The sequence below is a fragment of the Lynx rufus genome, unplaced genomic scaffold (assembly GCF_022079265.1).
Source record: "Lynx rufus isolate CCGP_SWC_20201006 ecotype Redwood Valley unplaced genomic scaffold, mLynRuf1.p SCAF_13, whole genome shotgun sequence".
Classification (NCBI taxonomy): domain Eukaryota; kingdom Metazoa; phylum Chordata; class Mammalia; order Carnivora; family Felidae; genus Lynx; species Lynx rufus.
Window position 1 is genome coordinate 10,624,641 of NW_025814827.1, and position 15,889 is coordinate 10,640,529.

The window sequence follows — 15,889 nt, forward strand, 5'->3', positions numbered from 1 at the left end:
AAGCCCTTGGACCTGGGATCCTGCCCAGGAATCTTCCCCACCTCTACCTTGCTCTCCCTTAAAGTCTCTACTCCAGACACACATACCTTTTAAAATGTTCTCTCATGTCATGCTTTTTCCCAGCTCCAAGTTTTTACATACATTATTTCCTCTGCTTGGAACCATTCCCCACGCTCACCCCTCCTTCAGGTCTCTTCTTTGAGGATATAGTCCCTGACCCCTTAGTCTGGATTCAAACCCACCCGCGCCCTTCTATATTGTCCTGAACGACCCTCGCTGTGGCACTTCTGTGAGATACTTTAAATGCCGCTTTAGCATCTCCGTCCCCACTAGACTGTATGCTCTCCAGTTTGGGGTTTGGGTTGTGCCAGAGAGAATGGAGGTCACCTCTGATAAGCAAAGCATAACTGCGCCCTGGGATGCACCAAGGACAAACTGGCTTTGGACTCTAGCAGTTTCCTTCAGAGTCAAGGTCCGAGGGCAGTGACTATGACCCTAACAATGAAGGGAATCCCTTGTTCTAGATCCTGGGGCTGTTCCCAGTGATGAGCAGAGAGGAAGTGGCTGGTTTACATGGCATCTCTACCCTTGTGTTCTGCAGCTGCCCCCTTATGCCCAGTGACACCCCTGAGTTTCTGTCCACAGAAGCATCCTTCAGAAAGTGTCCCATTTACCAGCAGTGGAGGTTGCTGGAGCCAGACCTGAGCCTGTCCTTGACTAGAACCTTGGGCAATCACTTAACCTCGCTGACCCTTTAGTTTCCCCATCTGTAAAATGAAGAGTAATAAAACCTAACTTACAGGGTTTTAAATGTCACAAGTGAGCATTTAAAACGTGGTTGTCGTTATTATTACAATGGAGTCACATCATACGTACGTTAAATTTATGGGAATTCAACTACGTGTGCTTGGCAACAAAAAGAGATTGAGAAATGGTATAGCAGTTAATTCGGCTAGTCTTTCCACTCGTTGATATATGTCCCAGAGAGAGGGTGACGTGGGAGAAGCTGACTGCTGGATACTCGGTTATTCTCTGTCTTGTGAGCCTCTTCCATTGTGGGTGGAGTTTGTAACTATATCTGGACTTGATTTTTTTTTTTTTTATTAAGAAATTAGTTTCAGAGGTGCCTGGATGGCTGTCAGTTAAGCGTCTGACTCCGGCTCAGGTCATGATCTCACAGTCTGTGAGTTCAAGCCCCACATCAGGCTCTGTGCTGACAGCTCGGAGCCTGGAGCCTGCTTCGGATTCTGTGTCTCCCTCTCTCTGTCCTTCCCCTCTCGAGCTCTGTCTCTCACTCTCTCTCAAAAAAATAAACATTAAAAAAATTAAAAAAAATGTTTCTGGTATATAACATAATGATTCCACATTTGTATATATTGTGAAATGATCACCACAGGTCAACATATGTCACCATACATAGTTACGTGGTTTTTTTTCTGCCATGGGAACCTTTAAGATCTACTCTTACTCACTTTCACGTATTATTAACTATACAATGTTATTAACTCTAGTCACCATGCTGGACATTACATCTCCATGACTTATTTGGTAACTAGAACTTTGTACCTTTTGGCCACCTTCACCCATTTTCCCCACCTCCTACACCCCACCTCTGGTAACCACCAAATAGTTCTTTGCATCTATGAGTCCAGTTCTTGTCTGTTTCTTCATTTTTTAGATTCCACATAAATCATACGGTGTTTGTCTTTCTCTGTTTGACTTATTTCATAAGTCTCTGTTTGACTTATTAGCATAATGCCCTCAAGGTCCATCCATGTTGTTACAAATTACAGGATTTCCTTCTTTTTTGTGGCTGGATAACATTCCATTGTCTATATATACCACATCTTCTTTATCCATTTATCGATTAATGGACACTTAAGTTGCTTGCATGTCTTGGCTGTCGTAGATAATGCTGCAGTGAACACGAGGGTGCCTATATCTTTTCAAGTTTGTATTTTCATTTCCTTTGGATAAATACCCAGAACTGGAATTGCTGGATCATAGGATAGTTCTATTTTTAATTTGGGAGTGGGGGGACCTCCATACTGTTTTCCACAATGGTTGCACCAGTTTGTATTCCCACCAACAGCGCACGAGGGTTCCCTTCTTTCCACATCTTTGCCAACACTTGTTATTTCTTGTCTTTTGATGCTAGCCGTTCTAACAGGTGTGAGGTGATATCTCATTGTGGTTCTGATTTGCATTTCCCTGATGACTAGTGATGTGTAGCACCTTTTCATGTACCTGTTGGCCCTCTGTATGTCTTCTTTGTAAAAATGACTGTTCAGATCCTCTGCCCATTTTTTAATCGGATCGTTTGGGTTTTTTGTTTCGTTTTTTGTTTTTGTTTTTGTTTTTTTGCTATTGAGTTGTATGAGTTCTTTATAGACTTTGAATAGTAACCCCTTGTCAGTTACATGATTTGCACATGTTTTCTCCCATTCAGTAAGTTGCCTTTCATTTTGCTGATGGTTTCCTTTCTTATGCAGAAGCTTTTTAGTTTAATGCAGTCCCACTTGTTTATATTTGGTTTTGTTGCCTTTGATTTTCGTGTCAAATCCAGAAAATTATCACCTGCGTCAAGGAGATTACCACCTATGTTTTCTTCTAGGAGTTTCATAGTTTCAGGTCTTACATTTCAATCTTTAATCCATTTTGAGTTAATGTTTGTGTATGATGTAAGAGACTGTCCTTTCCCCATTGTATATTCTTGGCTCCTTGGTCATAAATTAACTGACCATATATTCCTGGGTTTATTTCTGGCCTCTTTGTTCTGTTCCATTGATCCATTGTTTTTATGCCCATATCATACTGTTTTGATTACTATAGCTTTGTAATATAGTTTGGAATCCGGAAGCATGATGCCTCCAGCTTTGTTCTTTGTCAAGATCATTTTGGCTGTTGGACTCGATTTTGCCTCACCGTAGTACCAGGTAGAAAATGCAGGGTGGGGCTTACTCATAAGCTGGCAGCTCAGTTTGTATATGTGAATATTTGGGGCAGAGATGAAGAAGGAATAAAGCAAGACAGGGATTTGGGCCCAGGCTGGTTCCATCTATTAAAGGATGATGGACAGGCTCCATGACATTGACCATTTGACCTTGGTCAGCAAGTGGGAGGTACATCCAGTGGAGTTTGTGGGGCTGATGGAGTGATTCCTCCATCAATGCCTTAGTCCCCAAAGATCCCATGTACTCACTGGCCTCACTAGAACCTTCTGCTCTCGTGCATGCCCAACACTCGAGCACCACTGCCTCTTTGTTCATACTGAGCCTGCCCCAGTGACACTTTCTCCAGTCACACTCACCTGCCGCCTTCCTTCTCTGAGTGTCTAAACCCTAGAATCACTGGAGCACAAAGATCATCTGATCGGCACCTTGTCTTCAGAAGGTAGGGTGTCCAGCCATTCCAGTTTGGCCAGGACTGAAGGATTTCTCAGAAGGTGGGATTTTAGTGCTGAAACCAGGACACTTGGTCACTCTGATAGGCAGACAAATGAGACTTTAGGAAGTCTTGCCTGATCTCCTTAGCTAGGAGTAGTCTTTTTCTCCATTGAACTTCTCATAGAACATTATCTGTGCCTGTCTATGGCCATGCTTGAACCCCACATCCACCACACTCCAGGATTCAAGTGAGTGAGCCTGTGGTTTGAGGACATCTTGGTATTGGGTGTCCTATCTGCACCAGGGGAAGGTCAGAGGGGGAGGTGGCAGCAGGCTGGGTGACCTACCTGGGGCTCTGCCATTCAGGTCCTTTCCACAGCTGTGAAAGTTTCTGCAAAGCTGGCTCAGATATCACTCTTTGAAACATTTAATTACATATAAAGATCTTGAAGGCTGTCTGGCTCCTCCCAGGGAAACATTTCTTTTTCCTGCTCCTTCTGAAGTTGGCTACTTGGAAAGTAAAGAAATTGAACTGAAGATAAAGCAACCCAGGGGCGGGGGGTGGGGGTGCAGGGTGGGTAGACATTGCTGAAAAGGAGAAGCCTCGGAGAGACAGATGGGAAGGGTGACAGGGAGATGGGAGGGGGGTGGGGGGGGAGAGGGTGCAGGGAGCTAGAAGGCATTCTCACTGGAGAGTGAGGTACAAGAGGTGAGAAAACTAACGAGTTTCAGGAAGAGAGGGAAAGAGAGAGAGATGGGGGCTGGGCTGGGGAGGGACTGGAAAGGGGGAGTGAGTAGTGTCACAGAGAAGAGCGGTAGCAAACCAGAAGAGAAAGCCTGGCTGAGAGGAACAGAGACAACCAACCAAGAAGAATTTAGCAAAGGCAGAGGGAGGTGAATAGCTTATGGTTCCAGAATTTCAATACCGGGGAGGGGCTTCAGGGAAGCACTGGTTGGAATGGGATGGCCCAGACTGGGAGATACCTTGAAGAAACAATCTTCTTAGGGTGTATGATTAGTGGAGTGGCTTGGCGAAGAGCCCATGGAGGTTATGAGGTGCCAAAGCTTCCCCCCTAATGGCCCTTGCTGTCTCCTTATCCAGGGAAGAGCAACGCAGAGAGTGGCCTTTGGGGTATCGGTTCCGGCCCCCGTCCCAAGGACAGTCCCTCAGGGAATTCCCTCAGCCCTGACGGGCTCCTCTCTTGCAGGCTGTGACAGCGACCACTGGGGCCCCCATTGCAGCAATCGGTGCCAATGCCAGAATGGAGCCCTGTGCAACCCCATCACGGGCGCCTGCGTGTGTGCCGCCGGCTTCCGCGGCTGGCGCTGCGAGGAGCTCTGTGCGCCGGGCACCCACGGCAAGGGCTGCCAGCTGCAGTGCCAGTGCCGCCACGGAGCCAGCTGCGACCCCCGCACCGGCCAGTGCCTCTGCGCGCCGGGCTACACCGGAGTCTAGTGAGTACCGCCCCCAGGGCCCGAGGGGCGGGGCGGGGCGGGGCGGGGCGGGGCTGGCTCCCTCCCCGCAGCTGCGCAGTCTGCCACTGGCTCCTAACTGAGGAGCAGGGTAGGGGGTACAGACAGAAGTTCAAGGCAGTCCTGGCTGGCAGATCTCCCGCGCTGTGACCCCAAACCCTACAGAGGTTAAATGCCCAGGCCTCACCCACGCAGGTCCCCGGTCCCTCCATCCAGGCCCCAGGGTGACAGGTGCAAGCTGAGACCAAGTACATCAGGAGTTCATGAAACTCCTCCCGGGAGGCCCTTCCTGTCCGGGCCCCAGACCTCAGTTTGGCATTCTCCTCTGATCATAACCCAAACGCCCGCTGCTCACCTGGGTCCCGACCCTTCCAGGCCATTTGAGAAAGAGATGGGTGAGGGCCCTGGGCAGTAAGTACCATGAATAGATTCAGAGAATTTATTGTGCCTGTTCATATCCCCTGTCTTTTCCCCTCACACCCCAAACACCCCTCACTCCAGTTCTCTAGAGAGTCTGAACTGAGAGGGAACCTCCAAGACTGCTTAATTGAGACCCCCTCAGAGCAAGATTGAAGTTCTCCTCCCTACTCCCCACTCTGTTGAAGACTCAGTGGCCTCCCAACAGCCCTAGATCCTGAGAGGGTATCCAAGGACACTGGTCAGGGACACATCCTTGATTGAGGGTGTTTCCTGCCCCAAGGTCTGGCCAACTCCAGGGCCAGCTCCAGCTAGAGGCCAGGGCCATTTCCCTGAGGCCCAAGGCCAAGATCCTGTGCAAAGCCTCCCTCATACCTCAGCAGTGCACATGAACCCATCATGATAGCTGAGACCTTTCCAGAGGCTAAAAGTGGGGCATGCCCCAGATACTTACTCTCCCTGAATCTAGGTAGATTCTTAAAAGCCAGATCAATAACCACATCTCAGTGCCTTTACTCATGCTGTTCCTTCTGCCTGGCATGCCCTTCCTTCCCTTCTCCCAGTGGAACTAACTTCACCTTCAGGACCCACATAAAATGTCTTCCTCTCACGGAAGCCTTCCCCAAAAAACACTCTTCTTGACATTAAGCACTTAAGTTACCCCATAGGCATGGGCCCAGTCACACAGCATTCCAGTTCATTATGTCTGAGCCCTGTTTCCCCCTTCTGGCAGAAAGCAGGACTGCATCGCAGCTAACTGGCCCTAATACAGTTCACATTGACTGTGGACTCTCGAATTCCTAGGGAGCCCTGGAGTACTGGGACACTGTCACTGACTGAATGCTGCCATGTCTAACACCTCTGCTTCCTCATGCAGCTGTGAGGAGCTGTGTCCACCTGGAAGCCACGGGGCTTACTGTGAGCTGCGCTGCCCCTGCCAGAATGGGGGCACCTGCCACCACATCACTGGAGAGTGTGCCTGCCCCCCAGGCTGGACGGTAGGTGGGCCCACAGGACCTGGGTGGGCCTCTGTAAGAGGTGTGAGCGCCCCTCACACACACGTTGAGGGGCTGAATTCTTTTCCCACCCTGAAAACCCTCCCTCCTATCTGTGGTCACAGGCATCACTAGATAACCACCAGAGATCCCTTGGACACAACTTTGAATGACAGTCTACATCTAAGGGCTGTGTGAACTGATGGCAGGTTCCTTAACCTCTCTGAGCCTGTGGTCTCTCATGCTCAAAGGAGTTGAAATCTAGATAAGCTCTTTCCTTGGACATAGGTACTTAGCTGAGCTGCCGTGGGCTCTGGGCCCAATGTGGCAGAAAGGGTGTGGTGTGAGGGCAGGGGAACAGGTGGGAGGAGGAGGGGAGACGGAAGAGTAGAGATCACCTGAAGTTCTAGAACTTCAGATTCCCAGCCTGTACCCCCCTGTTCTGTGGGCCCAGAATCTGTATTTCAATATGTGCTCCAGGTGATTCTGGTGCAGCCTCAACCAACCCAGCTCTTGTGTCTGGGAACCACTATTATGGAAAGGAAAGGATGGGAATTATAACCTCACAGGCCTCAGTTCAGGTCCTGCAACCAGTGTTGACCCTGAAAAAAGTGCTCAGTTACTCTGGTCTCTGTTTCCCCATCTGTAAGCAGAACCCATACAACAATAGTAAGCCCTGCCCTTCATAACCATCCTGGTGGGCAAAAGGCTCAGATGAGGCAGTGCACGTTCAAAGTGCCTTGCAGACTCTGTCCTTTATCATTGCTTGTTTTACATCCCTGGATCCTGCAGACAGTCCACAAGCCTCGTTTTTTTAGCTAACACACTCTGTCAGTGCTCCCCCCACCAATGACCCAAGCTTCTCAGGAGCGCCGAGTCACTAAATCGGACTCTCCCAGGCTGCGCCCCCGCCTCTGACTCTCCAGTAACACACCTCATTTTGGGGGAAGCTCAGTGACACAGGGGGCTGCATCCCCCAGGGCCTGAAACTTCTTTGCAAAGCCAGAGAGGACAGGGGTACTGAGCAGGAGCAGGGTATTTCGGGAAGCTGTGAATGCACAGGTCATGGGGAGCAGGCTGGAGGGATGCTTGCAGGGCCCATTGACACGGGCACAGATTTGCCGGGATTTTTTAGAGCAGGAAAGGACCAGGGGATGATTTGGCCCAGCAGTGTCCAAATGTGGCTGCACGCCAGAGTTTCTGGGGCTGGGGGTGGGTCTTAAGAACAGATTTCCAGGCCCCACCAGAGACTTTCTGGGGCCTGGATCTCTATCTTTAATAAGCTCCCCAGATGATTCTGAAGCAGCCAACCCTGTCCGCAGATCCATATTTGGAAATAATTGATCAAGACTGTAGGATTTCCTTCCGAGTTTCACAGAACCCTAAGGTTTCTTGGAGGTGAGGGTGGGTGGGGAGCCTAATAATTAGGGCTCTGGGTCCCACACACCCTCACTTCTCCATTTTAATCTTTCTATATTGAGGTTCTTGGTAAGATTTCACATAAAAACAGGGCCTCCCAGCTTTTTGAGGTCTGAACACCACTGGTCCATCAATCCCCTCCTTTCTCAGATGAGGAAGCTGAGGCCCAGAGAGGTTGAGTGACCTGTCCAAGGCTACACTGCTGGTTAAGAGGAAGGTGGGTTAGAATCTGGGTCTCTTGACTCTGGACTCCTGAACCCCAGCCCTTGGTGTCTGTCTGTCTCTTCTGAGGACAAAGGGGCTGCTGCTGCCTCTCTCATTTCTCACCTGCCCATTTCTCCCGCCCTGAACCAGTCTCTGGAAAGACCCTCTTATCTCCCACCTGCTTCCAGAATTCCACCACCCACAGGCTGGGTTTTCAGAGGCCTAGCAGCAGGCATTGAGGTTGGGTCAGGGTGAGGGAGGAGGAGAATGGGCCACAGGCCTCTCTAGAGAGACTGATGGAAGCCAGTGGTCAAAGAAGGGGAAGGGAGGAAGTCTTGGAGGAATTTGTTTCTCCCCAACACAGTGAGAAGTTTGTTCTTCGAGACGACAGGAAACTGTCAATAGACACCTATGGATTTGGGGACTTTATATTTTTAATTTTTTTGTAGACAATTGCGTTTCTATTTTTTACACAGCATTTAACTTGCAGATTTGTATGAATTATTAATACCCCTCGTGCATGCAGAGTCACAGTGTAAGGACGCTGCAGCTCAGTCCTGAGGCCCCTCCCAGGGACGGCTGGGGCTGGGAAGAGGGTGCTGGGCAGAAGGGTCCTGCCTTTATCATCCTCCAAGCCCTCACTTTCTTGTTGGCCCCCAGCAGCTTCCACCACACTCACAGATCTAAAGAGTACAATCCAGAGCGCCTAGGTGGCTCAGTCAGTTAAACATCCGACTTCAGCTCAGGTTATGATCTTGTGGCCGCGTTGGGCTCTGTGCTGACAACTCAGAGCCTGGAGCCTGCTTCGGATTCTGTGTCTCCCTTTCTCTCTCTGCGCCCCCCCCCCATCTCTCTGTCTCTCTCAAAAATAAATAAACATTAAAAAAAAATTAAAATCACTAGCTCACACAGTGCGGCTCCCCCAAAGGACTGAGGCACTGTGCAGAGCTAGAGAAGAGTCCCCAGTATCTCTGGACCTCCAGGCCCCTCCTCAGAGATTCCTGGCCACCAGGCCTAGCTGTCATTAGCCTGTTCCAGGAGGGGCCTTTGCAAAGAGCTTGGGAAAGTATTTACTCTCTTTCACCTTCCAGAGAATTCGAGAAGCCAGGTGTGAGTGGTTGGATGAGAGTGGACACTGCAGACAAAGGGGAGGTAGGAGGTGTGTGATGGGCTCCCGTTAGGAGTTCCCAGTCTGATGGTGGAGGCTGGATATAGTGTGTGTATGGGCATGTAACACACGTGTGCATGCGCACGCGCGCGCGCACACACACACACACACACACACACACACACACACACACACAGAACTACAGGCCTGAACAGAGATGGGGCTGAGGTGCTCAGAAGTAGGACCAGGTATCGCAGAGGGCCAGGCATTGGTGTTTGGAGCTGAGGCTGTAAAATCATAGATGCTCACGTCTAGGAAGGATGATTCATGGAGCCCACGTCCTGGCCTGTGCCTGGACCGCTTTCTCAGCGCCCACACCAGCCACTCACTGTTCATTGAGAGCATCCATGCTATGTGGGCCAGTGGTGATAATTAGAAATGCCTTGAGATGCTTGGAGAGGCTGAGTTGTTCCTTCTCTGGGAGAATTGGTGTGGCCTGAGTCCTTTCATCGTTTATGCTCCCTTTAGCCATGATCCTCTTAAGAAGTGGCTGGTTTCCAGATCTTGACAAACCATTTGGTCGAACCAGTTCTGAGAGGAGCAGAACTGTTGCCTCACCTCACCTCCAACCTTCTAGATGCCACAGGGCCCAGGACCCCATACTGTTGGAGATGTGCACTCAGTTGACCACAGGGCAGGTGTGTTAGTCTGTTGGGGCCGTTGTAACAAAGTCACACTGACGGGGTGGGTGGGGGGAGGGGGACGGGGCGCTTAAACCCCAGAAATGCCTTTTCTTACCGTTCTTGAGGCCAGAAGTCAAGATCAAAGTGTTGGTGGGGTTGGCTCCTTCTAAGACCTCTCGCCTTAGGTTTAGACAGCTGTTTTCTCCACGTGTCTTCACAAGGGCTTCCCTCTTTGTGTCTCTGTGTCCTCCTCTCCCCTTTGTATAAGGATACCCATCAGGTTAGATTAGGGCCCACGCTTATCACCTCATTTTAACCATATTACCTCTATAAAGGCTGTATCTCCAAATACAGTCACAATCTGAGCTACCAGGGGTTAAGGTATATGAATTTGGGGAGACACAATTTAGCTCATAATAGCAGAAGAGAAACCCGAAGAGAAGCCACAGCCTTCTCCGAAGCTGACACTTCCCTGCCTGCTCTCCCCAAAGCTCATCCCCCAAAACCTATCCTTCAGCTACCAGTTAAGGTTCTCTCCCTCTTCCCAGGCCCTGTTCGTGCTGGGCCCCTCCTCCTTGCGACCGCCAGATGTCTACTTGCGTGGAATTAATACCAATTAAGGGCCTGCTCTTTAGGGCACTGTACTAGCTTCCTTTGCATCTCCAACCTCACGTAACATTTACAACCACCTTGGAGACTGGGAGTTACTACTCCCATTTTATAGGTGAGGAAACTGAGGCTTAGAGCAATCATGGGGCTTGTCCGAGCTCAGCCATCTGGGAGGAGGCAGAGCTGGGACCGGAGCCCAAGTGCTGACTTTGAGTCCAGTGTTCTGTCAGCCATACCAGGCAGCAGGCCTTCCAAGATACTGAATTCCTTCAGGCCCCAGGAGCTCAAGCCCGAGAGGGAGCCCAGGGATTCAGGCATTTGGGGTGCCTGCAGTTGGGGAACATTGCAGGGGCTTCAGGAGGTGATTGCCCACCTGTCTGAAAAGCCTCCAGGATGCTTGATTTTCCCAGGCAATTTCAGAAGGCAGCACTCTGTACACGAAGCTTCTCTGTGGGCCTCCTTGTGGAGTCCTGGTCATGTCTTAGAAGCTTCTGGGGTATAGTGAGAAAGGCAAGCCTCTATGGGGAACCCCTATCACCCCCAGGAGGAAAAGGGCCCCTTCCTCTGTGGCTTTTCCCTGCCCCTCTCCTCACATACACACTCATCTCACTGTCCCCTCAGCTGCTGCCTCTGCCTTCTCCATTCCCCCTTCCACTCCCCCCACACCAGCCCCTCACCTTCTGACAGGTGGGGAAGAGAAATCTGAGCTAAAAGGCCTCTCACCTAATTCATTACAATAAATTGGATGATATTGAAAAATGACCTGGGTCTGGCAGCATTTTCCTGAGTAAACCAGCTTCCTCTGGGCCAGCAGTTATTGGTGCTTAATAACTGTGTATTGAACTTATTGATGAATTAATTGTGGGAGAATCCTTGGTCTCCATAAGAGAAATGAAAGGGGGAGGCTGAAAGGGAAGCTTGTTCAGATTTCTCTTTTATAAAGACCTAAGATTCATAGATATAATTGTTTAAAGTTATCTAATCTCGGGGCACCTGGGTGGCTCAATCGGTTGGGCATCCAACTTCCGCTCAGGTCATGATCTCACAGTTCACAAATTCAAGCCCCACATCTGGATCTGTGGTGACAGCTCAGAGCCTGGAGCCTGCTTCAGATTCTGTGTCTTCCTCTCTCTCTCTGCCCCTCCCCTGCTCATTCTCTCTCTCGCTCTTGCTCTCTCAGAAATAAACATTTAAAAAAATGTTTTAAGTTATCTAATCTCACAAGGCTAGTACTGGAGGGAGGGGAAAGTAGTCCCCTGACTCACTCACAAATCCTACTCCTGAAAGGCAAGTGCATTCACCTCTTGTAGGTGTTTCTTCTGGCATTTCCTTCTGCATTTCTGCATCACATGCTTCACTGCCATTTCATTGCCATTTCTGTTGACTTCGTACCATAGGATAAGATTCAGATCTGTCTTACACACACACACACACACACACACACACACACACACACACATCACATCACATCACATGCAACCCTTCCCCAACCTTCTCAGTGCAACTTTATTATAATTTTTGGTTGAATCATTTTGATGACATTGATGACTTCATAATTTGATGACATAATGAATTCAAAATCAGTGTTTATGTGAATATGCTCACCTATGTATTGTTACTAATTTATCCCTAAAACTCTCTGTCAGAACTCAAAAAGGCCTCTCCAAAAGTTCAGACCCATTAGAAATCTCTCAATTTGGGTTTTGTTCCAATTTCTTTCTTGGAGGCCACACCCCCCAGAGCTTTGTGTACTTCAGTTCCTGCTGCCCTGGTGTCATTCTCGGACTTCCTTTCACTGCCACCCTGTGTTTCCCTCCACCTCTCTCTTCTGTTGAAGTCCCCATTTCTTTCTTTTTATCATATAATTCTTTTTAATGAAAAAAAATCCTTCAGTAGCTTTCTAGAAGAGAAGCTTAGGAAGTTAGTTTTTTGAGGCTACTCCCCACCCGAGTGTTAGTTTAGCTGGGTATAGAATTCTAGGTTGGAAATTATTTTCCTCTGAATTTCTGAGGCATTGCTCCATTATCATCTAGCTTTTAGTTAAGAAATCCAATACATTTTGATTCCTGTTCTTTTGTATGTGACTTTCTAAAAACTTTGAGGATAATTTCTTTATCCATGGAAGTATAAAAATATATAATTATAAGCCTTAATGTGGGTCTTTTTCTTTTTCATTTTTCATGCTGGAAACTCTCTAGACCTTTTCAATTCAGAGATCAGTGCTTTCCATTATTCCATTCTGGGAAATTTTTCTTGTATTATATTTCCCATTTAATTTAGGCACCTCAATTTTCTCTGTTCCACTGTCTGAAATCCTCTGTTAATTAGATGTCAGACCTCCTGGACTGATCCTCTAATTTTATTATATTTTGCCTACAGTTTCCTCCTTCAGTGCCTCCCCCCACCCCCGCACTTCTCCCTCTCTCTTGTCCTACTTTATGGGAAATTTATGCATTTTCCATCTCTTCTACTAAAAATTTTTAAATTTCTGCCATCTTATTTTTAAATTTCAAGAAATCTTTACTTTTCTCTGGGATATTTCCTTTTATAGCACTCTGCTCTTTCATAGATAAAAATAATTTCAAATAACTACCTACGGATACTCATTTTAATTATAACGGAGGTTTGTAATTCTCTTTTTAAAAGTTGTCTTTGCTTCCTGCATACTTCCTATATCCTCTGTGTTCCTTTTGTGTATTTTCTGCTTAGGTCTTCATCTGTTATTTCATTTGAAATATCTGGTGATCCTCCACTACCTGTTCAGGTTTTCTGGTGAGCCTCAGAAAAGCTGTTAGGAAGCTGAAAGGTAGGGGGAGTTTCCAGGCTTGTTGACTGATGGGACCCTCAAATACCAATATCTGTAGGTTTTTGCTTTTGAGCTTACCTGCATCCCTAGCAGGAATGGTAATCAGCAGTCTAGTTGCTGAGCAGGCAGAGTGCACAGGATCCCTGTTTCTCATGGCACCTCCCTCAGTTGTGCTTGGTATCCCTCTGTCCAAGCCTACGTGGGTCAGACTCTTCAAAAGTCAACTTCCAGGCTTCTGCCAGACTGGGGAAGTCACCTGGCTGTTTGAAGTGGGGGCAGAGGTCTGGGGTCTAATTCTATCTATTATAAACTTTTGAATAGCCCTTCTGTTCCTGCACACCTGTCCTTGGACCTTCAGATGTTCTTGGTGTCTTTGATTCCTGAGCTTTTCTGAGGTTACCATCTTCCAGCATATCTTGGAAGATGTTTGTGCCCTGCATGGTCTCCGCTTCCATTGCTTTTGTCTTTGCAGGCTCATACCTTTGCCCCTTTGCTTTCATGTTAGCAGGGTTTGGGAAAGAAATAGAAATAAAGTGTGTGTTTCCAGACCACTATGTTTAATTAGAGTGTCTGTGTTTCCTCAGCATTTTATTGTCTGCCAGTGTCACAGTGCTTAGCACATTGTACTTGAGTTATCTGCTTTGTTGCCTCTCTCCCCAGTAGATTGGAGGTCACAAATCGAGTCTCCCTCATACTTTTGTATCCATAATGTCTAACACAGAGCCTGGTATACAACAGGCACTTAATAAATGTGTGCTGAATAATTGGATGAGCAAATTGGCTTCAGTCTCCCTGTCTCTAAATTGGGGCTTCGGAAGCCACCATGTCCAGCTTCTTATGCTTTATGACTGGGAAGAAAGTCCCACTGAGGAAATGGGGTGGTCGCTGGACTACAACCGCTGTGCCACTTCTAGGAGAGAGTGGCCTCAGGATTGCACTACCTATGTGTGTCTTCCCTCCTCTGTTTCAGGGAGCAGTGTGTGCCCAGCCCTGCCCACCAGGGACATTCGGCCAGAACTGCAGCCAGGACTGTCCTTGCCACCATGGAGGGCAGTGTGATCATGTGACTGGACGGTGCCACTGCACAGCTGGCTACATGGGGGACAGGTAAGAGGGGGGCTAGCTATTGTCCTTGCTGTTCATATTGCTCATTTTCCCGGCAGCCTTGCAGAGAGCGGCTGGGGTTCACCAGCCCACAGCGTCCCTCTGTGAGCCTTCCTGCTCCTTTCTCGAAAGCATTCTGAGTCCTCCTGCCAGGAAGACTCATCAACTCATCCTTCCTGGCCCTTGGCCCGCTACACACACCACCCCGCCCCCAGCCTGGTGACCCAAGCCCTAAACTTGCACTGACTCACCCAGAGAAGGAAGTGAACACCTACTATCCACTCTCTGCTTTCTGCCTTACTGCAGGGAGACAATGGAACCAGTAATCCAAGGAAGCTGGGGGTGCAAACTAGTTAGTACGTTTTGCATAATTTCTTCTAGAACTAAATTTCTATGCCTAATTTGAGTTCTGCCAAAAGGATACAGGCATAAGTTTGCATCCTCTGAAGGCTAGAGGCCTGAGAGCAGACTGAACAAGGGCACCAGAGTCCTGGAATCACTCCAGCCTTGCAGAGCGGATAACTCACAAAACACATAACTGAGGAATTACCGTATAAGCACATTTGCCATGGTAGGAAGAAGGATGCCATGATGATGGGCTTGGTGCTATGGAAGTGAGAGAAGCCACAGTCAGTGTGTTGGATGGTGAGTGAATTCAGAGCTGGAAGAGGACGTTTGCCCACAGGACCTGGGCCAAGTCTCAACTACATGTGTCTCTTTGAGCAAAGAGAGGGGTGGTAGAAAGGAGGCTCTCACATGCTTTTTCTGCTTCTGTGGGGTCTGTGTTTTATCTCTGACCTTGGGTTTTGTTACTCTGCCCAGACAAGGTGAGGCAAGAGGAACATTTGTTCACCATCCCTCTGCTTCTCCTGCCCAGATAACATCAGCAAGCAGGGATCGAGGCTGAGTCAACTAATTGATCTTTCTGGTTGTGACAATATAATTGGGCCCCTCCAACTGTGACTGGAGTCAGCCTCAAATTCTTGGCAATGTCCAGAAAAGTGATTTTCCATTTTTTGCTTTACATTTATGTGCTTCTAGCCCAAAGTCTTTTGAGCCAGATCTAATCTCTTTGTGAGCCAGTATTCATCCCTTTGGTCTTCCCAGCCTTAGAACATGGGGTGCGGTATCTGGAAATCCTCTCTGATCTCTGTCAAAGATGGGGGTCTCTGGGGGAAGGTGCAGAGGGGAAGGACTGAAGCACCGAGCCCAACTTCACATCCTCACCCTCTCCCCCAATAAGGAAATGCTCAGGATGAGCTACAAGGGTCAGGAGCTAGAAGACCCCAGAACCAGAACAGGACCCTTTGTTGCAGTCCACCTGCACACGAGAGGTAACACAGCTCACTTGTTGTTGGAGACAAGCAGGCCCAGACTTCCAGCTTGCTGGACACAACACCAGTAGACCTTACATCACTGACGCTCTCAATTTTCCAAGATGTGCCCAACAGAAAAGTAATTCTAATCCCTCTTCTTGTTGGGGCAGCCCTCAATCCTGGGGCAGAGAGAAATCCCAAATCCTTGGGGTCTCCTGAGCAAGCTTCACCAATCAACTATAGAGAGTTCAGTGGGAGGGCCAGTAGCATTTGGGTTTCCCACCTAAACGGGCCACCTAGTGTTTAATATTTTGTAAAATTGCTTCCATTAATTTTGTAGGTGACAGCTGCATTAACCCTCCCCAAATC

At 48.4% G+C, this 15,889-nt stretch overlaps 1 protein-coding gene across 2 annotated transcripts in view; it reads left to right on the plus strand.

The window, feature by feature from the left end:
• Positions 1–15,889, plus strand: part of MEGF11 (multiple EGF like domains 11) — a 229,653-nt gene that overhangs the window by 147,528 nt on the left and 66,236 nt on the right. For both annotated transcript variants that reach the window (XM_047074919.1, XM_047074920.1), the window contains exons 5-7: positions 4,595–4,841; positions 6,154–6,274; positions 14,071–14,207. In XM_047074919.1, coding sequence (XP_046930875.1) covers positions 4,595–4,841; positions 6,154–6,274; positions 14,071–14,207 — 505 coding nt within the window. The remainder of the gene's footprint in view (positions 1–4,594; positions 4,842–6,153; positions 6,275–14,070; positions 14,208–15,889) is intronic.